The sequence below is a fragment of the Dryas octopetala genome, chromosome 2 (assembly GCF_963921425.1).
Source record: "Dryas octopetala chromosome 2, drDryOcto1.1, whole genome shotgun sequence".
NCBI lineage: Eukaryota > Viridiplantae > Streptophyta > Magnoliopsida > Rosales > Rosaceae > Dryas > Dryas octopetala.
The window spans coordinates 6,799,196-6,820,531 of record NC_141367.1 but is presented as its reverse complement, the minus strand read 5'-3'; the positions used below and the strand labels follow the sequence as shown (position 1 = coordinate 6,820,531).

Genomic DNA, 21,336 nt, shown 5'->3' with positions numbered 1-21,336 from the left:
GCATTTTCCAGAGGAGGCGCCCCATAGAAACTACACTCCACACCATTTGTCATACCCTGTTTGCACGATTTCCATTAGTGATAAGCTTATCCAGACCAAGGAGCCATAACAAAAGACTTGGACTTTTGGAGGTTGATTGAGTATCCACACAAAATTACCCCTTCAGTCAGGAACAAATCAACTCCAGCTGCAAAGATCATAATTGAATAAACATTTATAACCAATTGGCAATAGAAGAAGTAGTCTAAACCCTTATAAGCCACTATGCAAAGTTATACTTTTTCAATGTGCGATAACACTCCAAATTCTCATACGCCCCTGAACGTGTGGCGTCACTAAAGCCAAATACGTGGACAATTCATACTCATATTGGGTGACGTGGAGCACGTGTGGCCATTGGGCTTAACACACGTGGGTGAACATGCTCTGATACTATTAAGAAATTTAGGCATTCATTCCAAAACCAATTGGCAATGGACAGAGATGGATCCAGGAATTAGAATTTGTGGGGGGCTAAAAAAAAACCTCGACGGTACAATAAAATTTAATTAATAAACATAAAAAATACACCTAGTCAGAGAGAACATAGTCCTAAGTTCATTATAGGCTCTTCGAACCTTATCATATTCATTAATAGGATATTTCCATATTGCTTGACATCATCGTAGATCACGTTCCTGGATCCCCCTTTTCGATCTTGTAGGAGCCGGACCCCACACATCTAAGTGAATATAATCGAGTACTCCTTTGCTCTTGTTATCTGACTTTGTAAATTTGAAAGAAACTCTACCTTGCTTTCCGAGAACACAATACTTGCAGAAAACTAGCTTACAATAATTCGCACCGTCTAGAAGACCCTTCTTGTGCAATTCTTGCAAACCCCTCTCACTGATGTGCCCTAGTCGATGATGCCAAAGCTCAGTTTTATCTTCCGCATTCTTCTTTGTGGAAATAGCTGCTCCACCTATTATTGTAGTTCTCATGAGCCTGTAAAGATTGTTCTGTTGAATGTCGGCCTTCATTATCACAAGTGACCCTTTGATTATCTTGAGTCTCCCACCTTCAGAACAGAAACTAAACTCAGCCTTGTCTAAGGTTCCCAAAGAAATCAAATTCTTCCTTAGCCTAGGAACGTATCTGACATTCCCCAAAGTCCTTATTATTCCATCATGCATCCGGATCTTAATAGTGCCAATCCCAATTATAGGACATGATGAATCATCTCTCATTAACACATCTCCGCAGCTGCTGTCCTTGTAAGTGTCGAACCATTCCTTTGTTGCACACATATGGAATGTGCACCCGGTATCCAAAATCCAACTTGTGAAAGCCTTAGATCCTGATGTGACCGAAAGTAACTCTCCATCACTCTCTTCTTTGGTGACTGTACTAGCTGAACCTGAGTCTCTTTCCATCTTAGCTTTTCTATCTTTCCAAGTCTTGCAGTTCTTCTTCCAATGATCCATCGAACCACACACGAAGCAACCTTCTTTTGGTTTTCCCTTAGATTTTGATCTACCTTTGTTGCTGTTTTCCTCTCCCTTCTTGTTCGACCGACCCCTCTCATTGCCTTTGGCATAAAGCCCTTGTGTCTGAGAGCCATCGATTAAGTCATCTAGCTTGGCATATGACTGAAGGGCTTGCACAACATCATCAAGCTTCAGAGTCTCCTTTCCAAACATTAGGGTTGTTCGGAAGTGCTTGAATGATGGTGGTAGAGATCGCAGCAAGATGATCGCCTTGTCATCATCTTTATAGACTTCTCCTACCTTGGTGAGATTAGCTAAACAATTCTGAAATTTGCATATATGATCAGCCACATCTCCACCTTCTTCTAGTCGAAGTCCGAACAATTCATCCTTTAGAAAAAGCTTATTAGACACAGTTTTGCCCATATAAACACTCTCCAACTTTTCCCAGGCTTATTTTGCTGTCATCTCTTCTGTGATGTGAGATCTCACGGATCTTGTGAGATGGATCTCAATTGAACTCTTGGCCTTCTTGAGAATCTTGTTCCACATATTTTCTTGCGTGGTTGCAGGCCTCGCATCAAGTAGTGCATCATCAAGATCTTGGTGAACCAAAACGTTCCTCATCATCCGTTGCCAATCGGTAAAATCCTCCTTGCCATCATATGGCTTCAAAGCAGGCCTTATATCCCCTAAGTCCATGCTTCGATTACCTTCTCTAGACATCGCGAACACCTTTTAGCCAACCTGGCTCTGATACCAATTGTAGTGAAAAACACCTTCAGCCTTGTCTTAGATGTATTCTAGAGTTAGAATAATTAGCACACAATATATAGCAGCAAAAGTAAACACAAAAGAACACCAAGATTTGTTCTCGAGGTTCGGCTAACTTTGCCTACGTCCCCGAGTGATCCTTTGAGAATCACAGCTGCACTATAATTAGAAAGAGAGTTACAAGAGTTTGCTGAAAGAACCCTAGAACTAACTCAACCCGCAGCCACTTTTCTCTCTCCTTGATCACAAAACCTCTCTCCCTGTTTCTGGTGCTCTATCAACCACTTTCAAGCCTTGCAGCAGCCTATTTATAAGCTTATAGGCTGCGGCATACAATAGGTTACAGCTGAGAATTCTTTTTCCTAGTTGAATTAGGTAATAGGCCTAATACCTAATTCTAACCTTGTAAACTTAGAAAAACTTAGAACTTCCTTCCTTAACTAGGAAAGCCTTGCGCAAGCCTTCTAGCATTCCTAAGAAAACTGTACCCAACTAGGAATTATCTAAAAACAACTACTTTCCTATTTTAATCAATTTCCAGAAATATTCCGGCGAGCCAAACACAACAGTCCAATCATCAAAATCCTCTACCGTCCTGTTTCATTGATAAGTAAAACAGCTCAGTGGTTTCAAAAGAAGAAAAGCTTCAGATATATGTCCCATACTGACACAATATAGAAAGCTAAACCCAAAATTAAACGTCATAGAGAAACTAGATACAATGATCCCGCAAAAATTAAATACAAATACTACAAACATACTTTTGCCACTCGAAACCAGAGGGATTAAAGATATAGGGTGCAAACAACCAGGAGAGGACAAGGAACCAACTGCTAAGAGTTAGTAAAACGAAAGAAACGGCTCCACCATCTGTGGACCCATATGCAATGTAGACTATGAGAAGCAGAGCCACTTCAAACCTGGAAAAATTACATCATAGCAATCAACCAAAAAATGGAAGTTTAAGAAATCAAAAAGGAAAAGGGAAAATAAATTATGTATTCATCACAGAAAAATATCACTCACGCTTTGACAAAATGACTTCTTGAGTAGAGCCTATAATTCTCAGCAAACTTTATGTGGCGGACAACAAAGCCCCTACCAGTTGCTCGGTACTGTTGGTGAAATGAAAAACAAAAATATAACCAATTGATTTCATAAAATAATACAAAAGCAATAATAACAAAATAACAGATTCTATAAGAAGGATAAGCAAAGCAAATACATACTTTTGCACCTCCATGGAGGATGGTGCGTCCAAAATAATGAGTTCTAGTCCCTAATGAGAATGTGAAGAAGACAGAACATAATTGAAGCTGCATAGTGATAAAGCTGAAAACCGCCTGCAACACATAAAAGAATTTTAATTACAAAAGGTTATCCACTAGGGCAATGGCGATCGAAGCAAAAGGCTTCAATAATAAAAATAAGATAACTCATAAGTTGACCAGGGTCATATCACGGATATGTCTGGCTTAAAATCACCCAATTAAATTACAAATTAAGAGATTTGATGGTTAAGGTCCAATATCACAATTCATAGATGTAGAAAACGATATATATGTATAAATTTTTGTTTTTATATTTCTGTTTAATGGATTTCAGATCTTAATTAGATCAAATCTTGATGATAATGAATTCGACCTGATCATAATTTGTTTTGTATTGTGGTATTGGACCTTAACCATCGAATCTGTAAATTGTAATTTAATTGGGTCAAATTTGATTCGAAGTTGGACAAAATTGCCATGTAAATATTGGACATTAACACCATTAACACTAAGAATGTAACTTTTATCAAACACGTTGCCATGTAAATGATACCATTTTTCTTTTTCTTGTTCTATATTTACAATCTCAAGAGCATAGGAAAAAAAAATAAATGTTTATCCTTGTGGGTAAAAAATCAAAGTACAACTAATTTAATGTTTTTGTGAGAAACTATATGTGTTCCTTTCATTTCCCCCCTTTTAAAATTGTTTTCTTTTAAAAGATTATAATGCAATAAAAGACTTTGAAAAACTGATAATATTAAAAATTCCAAAATTGCATTTAAACAGTTGATCTTATATCAAATTAGAACTCAAACTTTAAAGTAAAGATCTGTTGGATATCAGTTCAAATTCAGATATCAATATTAATAGTTAGATTCAAAATAGGATTTCTATGAGATTTCCACTGAATGGAACCCATTGATAGCCATAAACCATGAATATAAAGCCAAAGTGCTAGAAGGCTAAGCCTAGAAATAATTACCACCATGGTAAACTACAAGATGAACTATATGTTAACAGTCGAAGCAATGTACACAGCTCAATCGAATGATAGAATTGAAGAACATCACATAGGGAAGTTAAATATGAACATGACACTGATGAGAATCAAAGAGACTAACCTTCAGCAATCCCGATTCAAGTATAAAACCCATTATCATTGGGACTGCAGTAAAAATTCCAATCTGGACCAAGAATTGTGCATTCAAAGCAGCATCCAATGATGTGTTACCCGACATTTTTGCTTGCTTCCAAATCGCATTATCAAGTCCAGAGAAAGCCTATACGATTTAGCAAAAAGATATCATGTATAACACATTTATATATATACTGAGTCGATTCACCACCTAACATGTTTTCTTTCAGTAGATAGAAAGTAACAGGGTTTCTAAGAACACCCACATCTAGTCATTGCCTAGCTTATGGAAAAGGAAAATGAAATGCTAGAGCAATACAACCTACTTGTAAGTTGTAACCAGTGACAAATAATACCATCTCATGTGGTGCTTTACAATTAATGGAAACGACTTTTTATAAGGTGGCTGAATTTGGATGGAGCACCAAACATGGTGGCAATACCAACCCAAATGTTAAAGTGATTCAGACAAGTCACAAGAATAAGAAAAAAAAAATGTTGACAAAATTTATCTTTTGGTAATAATTTGCAAAATGTTAAAGTTGCATGCAATGGAAAATGAAGAACTTATTCTACCTTCCATCCTCTGTATGTACACTATCTAATTAATATTAAGAGAAAACACAAACAGTTGATGCGTTTCATTAGCATCACCGGCCTCTCCAGCACTCGTGCATTTTAAAGGCATTTTACATTTCTAAGCTCTCCAGCACTCAAGCATTTTAAAGGCATTTTAACTAGTCATGCAAGATGATCCCACACAAGCAGCAAGTCTACATCTAAACTTGCCTAGCTATTTGACAAAATTATCTTTCTCCAAGGTGGTTTAAATTACCACTTACCAGGTAAACCCTTCCACATAAGAACTCATGCCACGTATATGACCACCCAAAAGAAGGGTATACATGTGGGATATTATTGAACACTATCTCACATTGGTTAGGCCAAGCGACTGAGATAGTTAAACGTTCAACCGGTCCACCTAATAACTTGAGTTTATAAGTTGGATAATTTTATAACCAGAAACAGAAGACTGAGAGATACATTGGGAAGCAAAATCAAAACTATTCTAGACTAGCTGGAAACTTAAACTGCAGGGAGAAAAAAGTAAGTAAAAGAAATTCACATTACCTGATCCTTTCCATTTATATTGGCTTTTACAAGCTTTGAATAAAATTCTTTTGAAATCTTTCCTTCAGCGGCACCACTCTCCTCCACATGTATATATGCAACGCGAAGTGCCTCATTCCTAGAATCAAATGTAAGTTGAAATATACTAATTGTATGAAAGGAAAGAAAATGTTTCAGGGGTAACACCACCAAGTTTCACAAAAATAAATTTAAGGTTTCAGGGGGAACTACTCCCGACTGGATCGGCTCCTTTTTCATTTTGATTCTTTCATGTCTAAGATTATCTCATTGCCTCTACCAGACCTGACCTCCTCAAAAGAGTTGAAGAAAATTTATGCACAAGTCCAATATGTATGGGAGAAGAGCAGGCATAAAACCTTAGCTAAGGAACTAGGAGATATCAATTCTGCAATTTAAACTCATGCAACCAAGGAGCAATTTTAAAAATCACACTTAACTATGTGTCAACAGTAATCGAATCCAACATGAAGTTAACGGGTTAAGGTTGATTACTTGGCATGAACTCATAAATAACACGACCTGCTAACACAAAATCAGATGTTGGCACGACAAATTTTAACTGGTATTGAATGAAGATACTGATTTTTTTTTTTTTTTTTTCATTTCTTGATAAGGTCTATTGTATGAATCCTTCTAGAATTATTGATTTTTTAATAGTTTTTCTGGCATCATGATTAAGTGGATTTTAAATATTTGATGAGTGTATGAATAATAAGTTTGGTTTAGAAATAAGAAGATAGTAGTCTTGACCACATGATATGGTAGACGACCCGAACACGACAGGATTAACAGTTGGATTAGACACAAATCATCTAACACGAATATTTAAACAGGTGGGACTTGGGTGACTAGTACTTGAGACGAATGTGAAATGATAAAAACAAAACACAATATGACATGACCCAATTGTCCCCTATATGGGTATGATCACAGATCTAGAAAGAAGAGGCGTCGAAAGCCATCATATAAAAGTGAACCACGTTCACGAAATACACCAAAATACTCTGAGGTCATTTATCATGACTGTGTTTCTTCATTATACTCCCATTAAAATCTTATAAGACATATGCAGCTATATGATCATGTGACTATATGATTCCCTTGATATGACAGACCTAACTAACATAAGGATGCTACTAGTCTACTGTCCATATTAAGATATAAAAAGGACCTTGTCTTGGAGCAAACATTACAACAAAATAAATTATGATTTACATTGTTTGCAATCTACAAAAGGGTTAACAGAACTCAAAACTTAAAGAATTCATTATATTTTAAAGATCATACCTCTGCAACAAAAGGGAGATATCAGCAGCCTCCAGTGCATTCCTCTGCTTTTGTTGCCCATAAATTGGGCATGACACCACATAAGTAAACTTCAAATCTGCCTGTGCTCGTGATTCACGTGACAACTCAAAGCCTTGACTTGTGAAGGTATCAATTTGAGAATAATCGTCCACTATCAGTGCAGGAAAATGTGTTAAAAGTATATTCATAATTCATATGCTCCACCAAATAAAAACTTGAGAGCAATTCAAAGTAAATACCTCCCAAAGATCTTGTTTCCATAAAGCTCTGTAACATTAAAGCCTTTCTATAATACATCATACCACGCACTGTAATCCCAAGGACATCAAAATCATCAGGTGCAAGTCACATTAAGAGACCAACCGAACTTCCATATAATGGTATATGGATGGCCTAACATGGCATGTTAAGATTTCAAAACAATGCCATTGATAATAGCAAGTGAATCTAACCTGTCCTGGCTAAAGTCTGCCCACGATAAGATACCCAAAACCGAAGTTCCAAAGAATCACTTGAGTTTCCCTGAAGCTCATCTCCAGTAGACTCACCCCGACCAATCCGTTCCAAAAAATTGTCCCACTCATCTAAAATGGAAGAAAAATTCTTAGCCATCTACCATAAAATAAAGAGGGATATTAACCAAAAGAAAATCAATCAGGTATAAACTAGAGCCAGTTAATTGTCTGCAATGCATAAAATTTTCACTGGGATTGGATTCGCAAGACGTAGAACTGGGATCTGACCCAAAGAAGCAAGGGTGTAAGTTGAAACAAACAGTTTTTGATCATGTAAGAGCTTGCCATGTTGAGCAATTAATGCCATGTCCATCTTCAGCTGGACAATAACACCAAAGAGGGGGCTCTATTTAGACCCTCTTATTTGCCAACCATACCCCCTCTACTCTCTGCACCCCCTTCAGTTTAAACTTTAGGCAATTGCTCAATATACCCATCCTAATTGCAAAAGTACCACTATAACACCCAAACCCACTTGATACTACCATTTACTTTCTGTACCCAATATCTATCACCCAGCCGTACCCCTACCTCTTTCTCAAAAAAAAATAATAAATAAATAAATAAATAAAAAATATGCTAACAGTAAGCTTCTTCATCCATTGCCGAAGATTCTTCTGAGGAAAGTTTCTGTTCTTTTTGTTGCCTTTCTTTTATTGTTTTCTTTGTATTTTAATTTTTTTTTGAGAAAAATTTATATGTTATGCACACCAGGGAAAACATACAACTCTATCAAAGTAAACATCAAAACACAAAAATAAAAAATAAAAAAATCAAACCCACATTTGTATGTATAGAATTTTCTACAGCTGCAACAGAAGCATCTAGAAAGTGATTCTCCACTTTCAACAAGAAGGAAAAAAAAATTCATAAGCATTTGTCTCTGTAAACTACATGTCCACATGATAAAGAGAGAGAAATGCAATCAAATAAAACAAGTACATAAAGCAAAACAAGCATCATTTGGATTCAAATACCATAGTACTAATTTTGGCATGAAACAGTGTCAAGACAATATGAACTAGAGCAATATAAGTCTTGGTATAGGACAAGCAGGATCATTATAAACATAAATACAAGAGGACATACCTAGAAAAATTTTCTGAAGATAGAAAAGAACGGATATTCCATCCTCATTTTCAACCCGCAATTCAGAGGAACTATAAAGTACAGTCTCACTGTAGTATGGGGTGAAGACACTGTTCTCGAACAAACCAACAGATTTAAAAAAAATAAATAAATAACGACGATTATATCGACAGTTAAAGAAATTTAAGCTCATCTGAAGAAAATCATGTGTACCTGAAAGGCACCATTTCACTAACTGGCTTTGCCGAAGGCAAGTCCATAACTAACGAATTTGTAAAAAACTCTAATCTTCTTCTTGCTTCAAGATTCTTTGGAATATTCGCTGCAGAATTCTTTACAGTAAGAAGCAGGTGTAACCGCTTAACCAGCTCTTTCTGTGGCAACAGAAAAAACATATATATATATAAATATAAAAGCCTAAAAAATTCAATCATAATTAAAAGGGCCTGGTTTCTTTTTTTTTTTTTTTCATTTTTGTCTTCCATTCAAAGATGCTTACAGTTTCTGGATCTCTGGGCCACTTTATCCTAGAAAACAAGCGTCCTTCATTTCTTGCTTTTGCTAAAAGGCTCCATGTGTCAAGCTGCTCCCTGGAGCATTTAAAAGGGAGAAGGTAATAATGGAAATTACAAGAATCTCAACAAAGGAACAAATGCCACGTAAAAATTAAAGTGTAAAAATCATATACCTCAAATCAGATGACAGCAGGTCATGAGTAACAACCTCATATAGATCAAATACAGCTTTGGCAGCCCCTTTTGCAAGTTCATCAGTTTCATTACGTATCTGACACGAATCAACCATTTCAATAACAAGAAATCAAAAAACCATCTAAAACCGACAAAAAAACCGTGTTATCTTTTTTTTTTTTTTTTTGACAGGACACAAACACTAGAATACATGATATCTAATAATATTTATAAAAAAAAATGAGATACTTTTATTAACAGATTGAACAGTACAATAATAGTGGATAAGGCATCCACCTCAGATTTACATTATAGATACTATAACAAAGTGCCCAGATTCCTATCAAAGCAAAGAACACAACACAACTACTGAACAGCTGCCCTCCAATCTAATAAAATATCTGACAGAGACACATCTCTAAATTCCCCTGATACAACCTAAAAATCCAACAAACTGTTTAATTTATACAATGACCACATCAACAGCAGTCAGACACACACTCAAAAAATAGACACCATTAAATAGGATCAAAGTTCTATATAGACATCTACAGACTCCCATTTATTGAACTTGACACCAAATATTTAATGTTTGATAGCAACATATGCTGTGGTTTGTTACTGTAGGAAGATGTAACAGGGAAAGAAAGCGGATGAAACAATCGAGTTACTGAAAATATAGCACCAGAATGGACTGTAAATAAAACAACCATTTACAAGGTGTGGCCAACCAATCTACCACCACAAGTAGCTGAAAGAAGGGAAAGTTCTAAAATATGCAATATTTTGACAACTTGATTGATGCAAATGGTCAAAGTCAAAGACTATACCAACAGCCCAGTTAAAGCTGTAAATCTTTGTAACACCGGCGGAAGCTTCTTAAGGGATAAAGTAATAACAAGGGAGCCCTCCATAATACTGTTGTTGATCTCACGGTATATCCTTTCAACCCTACCAAAAAGAAGGTTGCACAAATGGCACAACAATTTGATAATGATTTTATATAACATTCCATATTTTAAACCAGAAGAATGATATTCTAAATATTTCAAAGGTCAAGGAAAATTAATACCAAAGTCTTCCTTCACCATCAACCAGAGAATATAATATCTTTTCAATACTGTAGTAGCATTCTTGAACAGCATATGCCATGTACTCATCCCTGCATATTCTATTCCAGAGATCTGCCTGTGTATCTTTGCAGTCCAAAGCCAAATCAATTGCCAGCAAGATCTGTAAAATATAAAATAAAAATAAGAAAGTAACAGGGATATTGAGTGTACTACTAAAAGCTGCTGGCTTTTATTTTTTACCAGGTAAGATCATACGGTTGTACCTTACTACTTAGAAGAAACAAAGGCCACTGAACTAATCTTAGACTTCCTGTGTTGCTAGGAATACAGAGCATATCCATCTCCCTGGAAGGATAAAACTTGAAGGTTCAAGAAGCACCAACCATAGGACAAAAACAAATTAGAGTAACATAACAAAGAACAGTGATTTAGATTTTTCTTCTCATTATCAGGTAGCAATCCCCAGCAGATTACCTATTACTAATAAAATCCTCCTCTCGCAAACTTTTTATTATTTCATTCCAAAATGGAGAAAAAAGGGCTGCATAAGTCTTGTTCATGTCCTGAGAATCCTGAATGAAAAAAATTCAGACCTCAGTGTCCAGAATGTTATAGTAGGCAGAAAAAAAAAAAAAAAAAAAAAAAAAAAAAAAAAGGGAAAAAAAATTGTAGCAACAACAGTTAAAAGAATAGGAAAGATTGCAGAACCATAAGATGAATGTCCAGAATATAAAATAAATAAATAAAAATTCCAAATCACAAGGGCCCACAGCGTATATTTGAGCAATTTTCTCTTGCAAAACACTAATTATTATTATTATTATTTTTGGTAATAGAATAAAATCAGCATCATTAGGGAGAAAATGCACACAAATCAGCATGTGTATCTGTGTATTCTGCATATCAAAAGCCCTAAATCAGCCAAAAACACTCACCTGAGATGACTGACTGTTAAATGGCAACCTGAAAAAGTGAATTAAGATGCAAGTTATTAAGTAAAATGGTAAAGGAAAATGTAGATAATTTGGATTAGAGTTATCAAGGGCCAGTATCATCACATAGATATCAAGTTACATGTTACACAATCAAGCATCAATGTGCAGTCTCATTATGCCATAAAAACAAAAATCTCATCAGGATTTTTTATAAATTAAGAATCAAGCATGAAAAGAGTATGTTGCATTTCTTTTGGACTGGATAAATTTTCCCATGTGCTTCCCTGGACAAGGAAATGCACAACAGTGTTACATGTTCAAATTTAAATACACTGTGGAGTCTAAAAGAATAACAGCAAGTATCATTCTGGTGCTCTTTGGAGGGTCAGCCTTTTCATTAATTATGTAGCACATATTTTAAGAATGCCAAGACCTCTAAGCCTCACACCATAAATTGCACAAGTATAAATAGGTAAACAAAATACCACCTTTTTGTTTGCGAGACAAGATTCTTGACAAAAGCTTCTGGAAAACTCTCAAAATGTTTATGCACCATTTCAATTGAGCGTATCTGCCACAAGCAAACAACAGACAATTAATTACCCTACAAGAATCGTGATGAAATGGGAATAAGCACAAGACATGAATAGTGAGATAAGTAGAATATGAGAGAGAAATAGACAGAGAGAGGGAGAGAGAGAGAGAGCAATTGAATGAGATGAAAGAATAGAGTTGTTATGGCACAATTTCTTCAAACATTTTCCACTAATCACCATAGACTTACAAAACACCATTAAATATGTCTATATTAAGCAGTACACTGCTCTAATATGTGAAAGAAAGAATTTGCAACTATTCAGAGTATTTAAATACCTCGCCTAAACGAGACCTTGCACCCATTACACCACCAATTACGGCTGACAAGAGAGTGTACCATATGTGAATATCCATGAGATAGATCTGGAAGATTGAAAAAACATTAGAAATGAGAATTTTCATAGTGGATGCAATGTGTACATCCTAATGGATTTTTTTACTATGGTTTTCAGATTCAAAAGGTAACAAAGGAGAAGGTCCTTAATCTGAGAAAGGCAAAGCATAGCACTTGAGGCACGACAAATTTAATATGTTTTTTTATTGACATCTACAACCTTTCCAAAGTCATATTCAACAAAATCAAAAATTGCAGTCTAACATAATACAATTTCAGATGTGAAGAAGAGTTGAATCCTCTCATTTACATGAAGTCCAAAGCTAAAGAAAGAAGATACTCACAGCCACAACAGGAGCCCATAGGCAAGCTATAGTTAATGCATTATTGATGTCTGCCAAAACACAGGTTTACATCAATAAATGAAGCAACACTCTATTTCAAGCACTGTCAATCCACCAAAGAAACAATAATAACAGCTGAATTTTATTTTTATAAAAAAATTAAGTTACGTACTCTCTGAGATCAAATCATGCCACGAGTATTCCAAAGATGGAAGGTCCACAATAATTTGTGTGGGTTCAACAAGGGGTTTAATTTGCAGTAGAAGTGAACATTACATATTATGATACTTCCTCCTCAAAAACCTCACGCTTCTCTCCAACCAAACATCATATAAAATTAAAGTGTCATATTAAATAAACTATAAGAAAAAACTAGGCTTGTTGTTCAACAAGAAAATATACTCATTGATCAATAAAACTCAAGAATGATTAAGAATAGCCTTGCCTGCAGAAAGTAGGTAAACATGAACTTGCACGTGAAGATCATCAACCAAAAGAGCACATACCTGCAGCAGTTAAGATTTTTTAAGAAAAAAACAATGAAAAACATAGGAGTGGAGATCTCAAAAATAGAAGTGCATGTCACTAATCCAACAAGACCATGCAAACATCTAATAGTCATCAAGTATGAAACACGGTTACTGATCCAACAAGACCACAAGCATCCAATATAATATGGTCCATCTGAATTATATTTGACTAAATACAGAGATGCAGAACTCAATTGTGCTCAACCACCATATCTGCCAATACACAATTTGACATGCACATATAGGCAAACATAAAAATCCAATTGAACCATGCTATCAAAATCCACTGGTCGGAATACCGATAGAAATCTTCATCACTAAGATCTGTCCAAATTTGGAAATTCTCAAGACCCAGAGACAAATGAAAAGTGAAAAAGGACAGAATAACCTTAACAAACTCAAACTCAAAATGGTCCAAGGTGGAGACAAAGATTTATATATATATATATATATATATATGCAGGCGGACTCAGAATTGGAATATGATAGGAAGTTACACCTCAAATTATGTACAAGTCAAAAGGTTAGTCTCTTCTTAAGTGATGGAAAGCATACCCTATCTCATGGAAAGGTCCCATGAATCTATCCTCTGTTATTATCAGCATATCTACCAAAATATGCGATAAATCATCTACACAAGTGAAAAATTTATAAAATAATATGGACACCTAAAGGCCTTAAACCATGATAAATCCAATATGATGATAAATATTCAACTAGAAAGAATAGAATCTAACTGTACCAGGACAAGGCAAGAACAAAATAATCAAGTAAAATCCCCCAAGCCTTTATATTAAAGAATTGGTGTTCACCAGCCAAAAAAGGGCAACTGAGCCCCCTTTATCCCAAAATATTTATAGTCAGCTCAACCTGACTACATGGGATTCTTAATAACAGGATAAAATTGCCAGTCGTCACTCATGACAACAAAAGAACTGAGCTCAAAACACCATTTGTGTTACAAAAACGGCCAACAATACAAATTTCAAAATTCCCACAAACCTGCAATAATCGCTCATTCTCTCATAAAGACCACGTCCAACAAAGTAACGCTCCTGAAATACGAAAATTCAGAAAGCAAATAATGACATGTCTGTTCACAAAAATAAAGGATAACGAGTTAGACCATCCGGAGTACTCACTGGATCTGCCACAGCAGGTATACTGAGGCGAGATTGTGCATTTGCAACTGTAAGCACAACATTTTCTCTCTGATTTCTTACGTTGTCTTTCTGCAAAATTAACCAGAATAATTACCAAAGAGGGGAAAATTAAATTTAAAAAATATTTATCTATATTACAGATGCATAAGAACAGCAATCAAAATTGAAAATTTATGCATAGATTTATATTTACCATACCTCATTTAACCACAGTATTATTAAGGTTAAAGAAAATGTAATGAAACACAAACCTGAAAACCAAACACATATTCCAGAAGATCAAACATGTCTGCATCTCGTTGTCCAGATATCTCAAAATTAGCAGGAAGTATGGGGAATTGCTCAGTATATCTAATTGCAAATATTGCACCTCTAACCTGGAGAGATAACCCAAAAATTAAAAATTGTGAGTCACGAGTACCTTTAATGGTTTGACTAAACAGCACATACAAAAGCTGCATCCCAGAGAATAAGACAAATTTCACAGCACAAAGGGTACTTGTTATTTGTGATTTATGAATACTAAAATAAAATATTTTTAGATCAAACATAATCAAAGACAAGATACAAAGTGAGTGCAAAGAACTGTTAAAGGGCATGGAGAACGGATGGCAAGACATATATAATTCAGGTTAAACTTACTTCTGGGAAAACTCCAATTGCATTTGTCAATGATGGTGCTTCTAGAGGGACAATATTGTAGGCTGTGAGCTCTCCAGATAATGTTGTTCCTCGCAACTGGAAACCCACAGAACAAGATTTAACCTCAATGAATACAGTCAATTACCTAGAAAAATCATAAACTGAAGGTAAAACAACAATGCTCAAAATAGTTGGGAACATAAATTTGGAAACAAATTTTGTATCCCCATTATTTCTGATCATCTAAGATCAACTGACATAAGTCATTGGAAGAAGATCAAATTTTTGGTATAGTGTACATGGTAAAACTTGTGAAGACAAACTCTAAAATACAATTAAGTGCAAAGGATTTAGGAGACACAAACAGGTTGTCAATAGTAAACCATTTGTTGTGGATCACATCCAAATGTAGGTAAAAGGACAAATACCTCCTCCTTAATAAGTCCTCCAACCCCATTAGGATCTGCATCTTTGCTAAGTGCCTCCATCACCTCAACCAAAGCCCTCAAGGTTGCAATTGTCTTTTTCATCTCTGAGTAACTGAGTTCCAATATGAAACAACAAAACGATTAACAAATAACATATTGGTCAAATCATAACCACAAAAGAGGGAAGTAAAAGGACTTCCCCATTTTCCAAATGTTTATACAAGCAAAAGAACCAATTCTTTGAGTTGAAAATTAAAAAAAAAAATAAAAAAAAAGTAAACCAGAAAACTACATGACACGAAGCAGCAGTATACTGCAGCACAGAAAATATACTACTTTAGAGAAACTTCACATATGAACAGTGATGACAATAAAAAAACACACATTATCTCTTTTACACCCCCCCCCCCCCCCCCCCCTTTTTACTTATGAGAGGATTATAAAACACTTCCTTATATGATCGATATCGATATAATCCTCAAACAGAGTAGAGATGTATAGGGTGCATGCAGAAAATAAACCCATTCCAGCTTCAACTAATAAAGCAGAAAATTAGTTATGTTATGCATTCCAGCATATCCAAGTTACTGTTCAAAACAATAGGTCATAAACAAGGGCGTTCAAATTACTAAATATTAGACTTTGATACATACTATTAAAATTAACCCCCCAGCAGTCGTTTATTTCATTTTCCAGTTGTCAGCCATCTACATAAAATATGTTTTGAGATTAAAAAAAATGATCTTTCATCCAGAGACAAGCACCTCATTTAAAATGTAAAAGACCTCAAAAGAATGAAATGCCATCAAACAAAAGATACTATAATTTTACCATACTAGTTCAAACTCATTAGTTCCATCATGCAAATTCTAATCTCTGTAAGTATGCACAATTGCAGCTCATTAATGTAGATCATGCTCACAAAAATATTTGGACAGAAATAAGACACAGAAAACACTAAGGATTTTACTAAAGCAGAAAATGATGGCCATACTCTCCAAAGTTAGCACTAAAAGTTCCAGATTCACGCAATCTCTGTTCCTCTCTTTGGATATCATCCAATCTATGTTGTCGCTTGTAGCGCTGGGTAAATTCCCAAAGGTTCTCAATATCACGATTGCGATCTATTTGACCCCCCCCCCCCCCATCAAGTTTTTGCTGTAACAAAGTTTCAAATACACATAGCTTAGTTTATGCATTAATCAAAGCAAAGGAAACAAATAAAAGTAATATTATCATCATTGAGATGCCATTGCATCAATAAAACTGATACTAATTGCTGAACAGTATCTAAACAGAGGCAGAGCTTAAGTGATACCTTGATTACAGACATCAAACCCGTCTTAAACTGAAGAACACCTCTACCATCACTTTTTGGATCCAGATTTTGCGCCATACTATACGCCTGCTCACACACTATGATCCAAACAATACAACTCTTGTGAATTCATAAATACTCTAATAAACATACCAAGTAAGATAACATAATCAAACCAAATATTCCAGCAAATAACGAAATAGTCGCCAAAAATAACTTTGATTTAACAGTGCATGAAAATCCTTACGGTAAATTAGTTCTGATTGATATATTACATCCACCTCAGTCTTTAAAAGAAATCTCACAGGAAAACAGACTAAATAACACCCTAGCAGGAAGCTGACATTGATTAAACATGATCCCGGTATCGGTCATAGTCATTTATCAACAACATCTTCTCCGCATCATAGTAGTATTAGCTCATAGTTTCACTACCACAATAATATATAAACAATTACATGAAAATAACCTCATCAATTTGAAGCTCGATTAGCTAAGCCAGCTCAAAACCTTAATACTAATACATTAACACTAACAAAGGAATGCTTTGTGTGAGACAGAAATAGTAACAATTTCAATGGCACCGATAATCGAACACTGAAAAAATCAAAATTAATGTAAACAAATTCAAAAACAAAAAGGAAAAAAAAAAAAAAAAGCCTTACAAATTCTGGAGATGTTGGGGTCCTCAGCTTGAATCACATCGGCGGCTTGTAAGATCGCATCGATATTGATGGTCTTCACCAGCGACGGCGGAACCGCACCGGCGATTCCACTCGGAGCCCTCTCGTGGCCTTGGCCGGAACTTCTGAGCTGCTCCCGCCTCAGCGTGGTTCGCACCAGCCGCTCCCAATTGTCGTAAACCCTAGCCATGTCTGCGAGACAGGCTCAGATGAATTGCGAGCTCTCTCTAGATTTCGAAGAACTGGTGGAACTCGTTTGGAAGTGTTGAACAATCTTGAATCGGTCCGAGTTGAATGGTCCGACTCGGTGAGAGTGAGCCGGATAGGTGGTGAGTGTTTCTGAAGATGAAATAAGGGGATTTCGATCTGAATGAGAGGTTTAACGAAGATCGTTAAGGAACTAGAGGAGAAAGGAAAGCGAGATGAGGAAGATGGATGCTAAATGACAAAACTGCCCTTCAATATTGAGAGGAACTTGCCTGCCCCCGTGTTAGGGGGACAGATGGTGTCACAAGAGAGAAAAAAAACAGAGAGAGAGAGAGAGAAAGAGAGAGAAAGAGAGAGAGAGATAGAGAGAGAGGGATGCCAGCTGGTGAAACAGGGGTGCAGGCAAGTTTTATTCTTCAATATTTAAACATGAATCGAGCCTTTTGGTCTGTGAAGCGCGTAACGTCTTTTCCTTTCTCATATTTTTCTTCCCGGTTAAGTGTTAACGAACTATGGAAGCACGTATATACAAAAGTTTTAGCCAAAAGTAAAAAAAGAAAAAAACTCACCATTTGTACTTTTTTCGAGATGTTGAGTATAACAAATAAGGATGTTAAATACCAAAAGTGTACAAATGTTGAATAATATTAATATGTGATAAATACTAAAAGAACGAATAGTGAATACCAAAATTATTATATATAAAAAATATATATTAATGTTACGAATGATAAACACCATATGTATGAATTATATTAAGTATTCGAATGTTAAACACTAAATATATGTTGAATATTAAATATACGAATTTTAAATACTAAATGTATGAATTGTGAATACCAAAGATATATGAATATTGAATTCTAAAAATTGGCAGTGTGTTGTGTTACGAATTAATATGTTATAATATAAGTGTATGTTATTAATATTATATTTTATAAATATAAACTCGTTGTCCGCCCATAGTATAATACATGAACTAATTACATAACGTGATTGTGCTACGATTGTACTTCTCCTCTCTTTGTACTAGACTTGAGAGAAAAGAGGAAAAAGAAATATAAAAAAAGGGAAATAAAGGGAATGAAAGAAAGAGAAAAATAGAGAGAAGGAGGGAGTAAAAAGTGATGCCGATTGGTAGCAAGGGCAGCGACACCGGCAAGGTGGATGGTACTGTTGGGTGGGGGCTATCGGGTTTTGTTTTTGAGTTGGAGGAGTAAAGTTAAAAAAATATAGGAAAAAATATTTTGTGGATTTTGAAATCAAATAACGGAGTCATTTTATATTTTGTTAAAAGACTCAAATTCATAACCCAAAAGAAAAAGAAACAAAATAACAAAACCACTTTTAAAAAGAGAAAAACCCACTTTTGAAAAGAAAAAACCCAATTGGCTGTTAACGGGTCTACGGGTGCGACCGTATACGAGTGGGTTATAATTATAGCCCAATTCTCTGGCGGCAAAGAGAAAAAGAAAAGCCCAGCTACGTGTTTCTTTACGGGAACAAAAACGACGTCGTCTATTTAGTCTGGAAGGATGAAACGCGTCACCCATCTGCGCTCAAATTTGGACTTTGGAGCGCTCTGGAGAGACACAATATGAGACATTGAGACCCGTCCACGGCAACAGAAGGTCAATACGGTGGGTTTTGAGCTCTGAAACCCACCTCTCTCGCTGAGTTTCTCTGCAAAAATCCTAAAGCAACTGAAACCACATAAAAATGACTGAAAGGCGACGACAAGGCGCATAAAGCGTACGCCTCGCGACGGCAAGGCGACGAAAGCGAGAATGGCGACGCTCTGCAAGAATTTTTTTTCAGAAACTCTCAGCCCCAAAATGACGTCGTTTTGGGCTGAGAGTTAATTAAACTCATTCAGTCCTTCCCCTTTCAGAATCACACATTCTCTCAACTCTCAACCCTCATCTCTGTGAGTGTTATCTCATCACGGCGGCTGGGTGGTCTGGGCAGCGGCTGGGTGGACTCATCTCTGTTCTGTCATCTCTCAAGTCTCAAGTCTCAATCTCTCTCTGCGCAGCTAGGAGCCCATTCCTCTCTGGAGAGTTGAGTCTCGATCTCTCATTCTCGGCAGCAGGAGCCCATTCGTCTCTCGTCTGTATGTTTGTTTTTGACTTTCTTCTCATATGTATGTTTGTTTCTGCGCATCTGTGATTCTGTGAATATTGGGAATTTTTGTGAATAATGAATATTTGGGAATTGTTATGAATAATGAATATTGGGATTATGATTCTGTGAGTATTGTGATTATGTGACTCGTGAGTATTGTGAATTCGAATTCTAGGTGGGTTGCTTTTAGTTTAATTTATTTTATTTTTATAATTATTTTAATTTATTATTATTTTTTAAAATTGATTAAAAAGACATTTTTACCCCTAAAAATTAGCCATGTGACCCGCACATGACCAATTTTTAACGGTTTGATTGGTGTTTAAGTAAATTAGGAGTCCTTAATTGAAACACTCTGAATATTGCATTCTTAACTAAAAATCATTGTGAAAGTTGAGTCATTTTACTAAAATTTTCTCTCTATTAAATTATAATTCTAACCTCTAACCCAATGACCATAATATTCTCACTAAATCCTAGAATAACAAAACTACTCATCACCGCCTTCATCACTCCAAGCACAGACCCATCACCACCTTCGTTGGCGTCGCCCCTATCGCATATGGGTTCGCCGGCCTTATTTTCTCCCTCCTTACATCTATATCTCTTTCTCTCTTTTTATCTTTCTCTCTATGCTCACTGCCACTTTGATGTAGATGGCGGCAAGCTCGTCGACCCCTGCATCTGATCGGAGACAGAGAGTGGCAGTGAGCTGAGAGAGAAGGAAAAAGAGAAAATGAGAGAGGAGGGAGGAGAGAGAGGGAAAGAGAGGAAGGGAGTCCGGCCGGAGTCGACGTCGGGGATGGCATCGGCGTCGGGGGGTAGGGGTGGGTTGGCTGGGTTTTGGTTTTATTTTTGTGTGTGTGTAAAATGAGAGTATTTTGAATATGGGCAATGCTAGAGTGCCCTAATAGGGCACATGATTTAATTTCATGTCAATTAAATCATTTAATATATCTAATAATTTATGCCACATAAGCTTTTAAAAATACTAATATAACCTTGTTTAAAATTCTACAAAATATTAATTAAATTACAAAAGAAAAAAGGATTTAAAAAAGGTTTCATTGCAAATCTATAATCTCAGACTTTGCAAATTTGGCGTCATTGCACGGTTGCACCCAAAATATCAAAGATTTAAAGTCCAGTGGACTGAAGAACCGTACTGTGAGATTGAGTAGCTATAACAATCATTTTGGCATATTGGACTTTAACCCCTGCAGTTACGCCTTCATTGTCGAAGAAAATAAGTTCAAATTCTCCAACAAAAGTTTTCAAGAACTGAACAACACAAAATACCTCCCGATGGTTCTTAATTGGGCAATTGGCTATGAGCCAGACCGATGTGATGTAGCTAAAACGAGGGGGGATTTTGCATGCAAGGCAAATAGCATGTGTGTCAACCCCACAAATCGGAATGGTTACATATGCCAGTGCTTGCCAGGTTACCAAGGAAACCCATATCTCCCAGATGGTTGCCAAGGTGATCCATATTCTTTATATATACATGCACACACATCCTAATACTTATATAAATGTGCATGTACGTCTTA

At 36.0% G+C, this 21,336-nt stretch overlaps 1 protein-coding gene across 2 annotated transcripts; it reads right to left on the bottom strand.

Annotated features, from left to right (window-relative positions):
- Window positions 1-523: 523 nt before the first annotated feature.
- Window positions 524-17,810, bottom strand: LOC147292796 (callose synthase 10-like). Of its 2 annotated transcripts, XM_086231353.1 has the most exons (31): window positions 17,435-17,810; window positions 16,770-16,867; window positions 16,446-16,609; window positions 15,452-15,563; window positions 15,024-15,119; window positions 14,633-14,758; window positions 14,361-14,450; window positions 14,221-14,273; window positions 13,134-13,194; window positions 12,861-12,942; window positions 12,689-12,738; window positions 12,287-12,373; window positions 11,902-11,984; window positions 11,414-11,441; window positions 10,953-11,050; window positions 10,742-10,823; window positions 10,478-10,638; window positions 10,236-10,356; window positions 9,405-9,502; window positions 9,216-9,306; window positions 8,930-9,090; window positions 8,717-8,826; window positions 7,565-7,696; window positions 7,352-7,420; window positions 7,092-7,263; window positions 5,784-5,901; window positions 4,639-4,797; window positions 3,473-3,586; window positions 3,270-3,358; window positions 3,005-3,163; window positions 524-2,838 (listed from the first exon to the last, which is right to left on the bottom strand). In XM_086231353.1, exons 1-31 carry the CDS (start codon window positions 17,640-17,642, stop codon window positions 2,757-2,759), a joined length of 3,354 nt encoding a protein of 1,117 aa, XP_086087479.1. In that variant the 5' UTR covers window positions 17,643-17,810; the 3' UTR covers window positions 524-2,756. The 2 variants fall into 2 exon arrangements, with proteins under 2 accessions (XP_086087479.1, XP_086087480.1); XM_086231354.1 differs by lacking the exon at window positions 16,446-16,609 and having other exon boundaries at window positions 17,435-17,455.
- Between the last annotated feature and the right edge of the window lie 3,526 nt (window positions 17,811-21,336).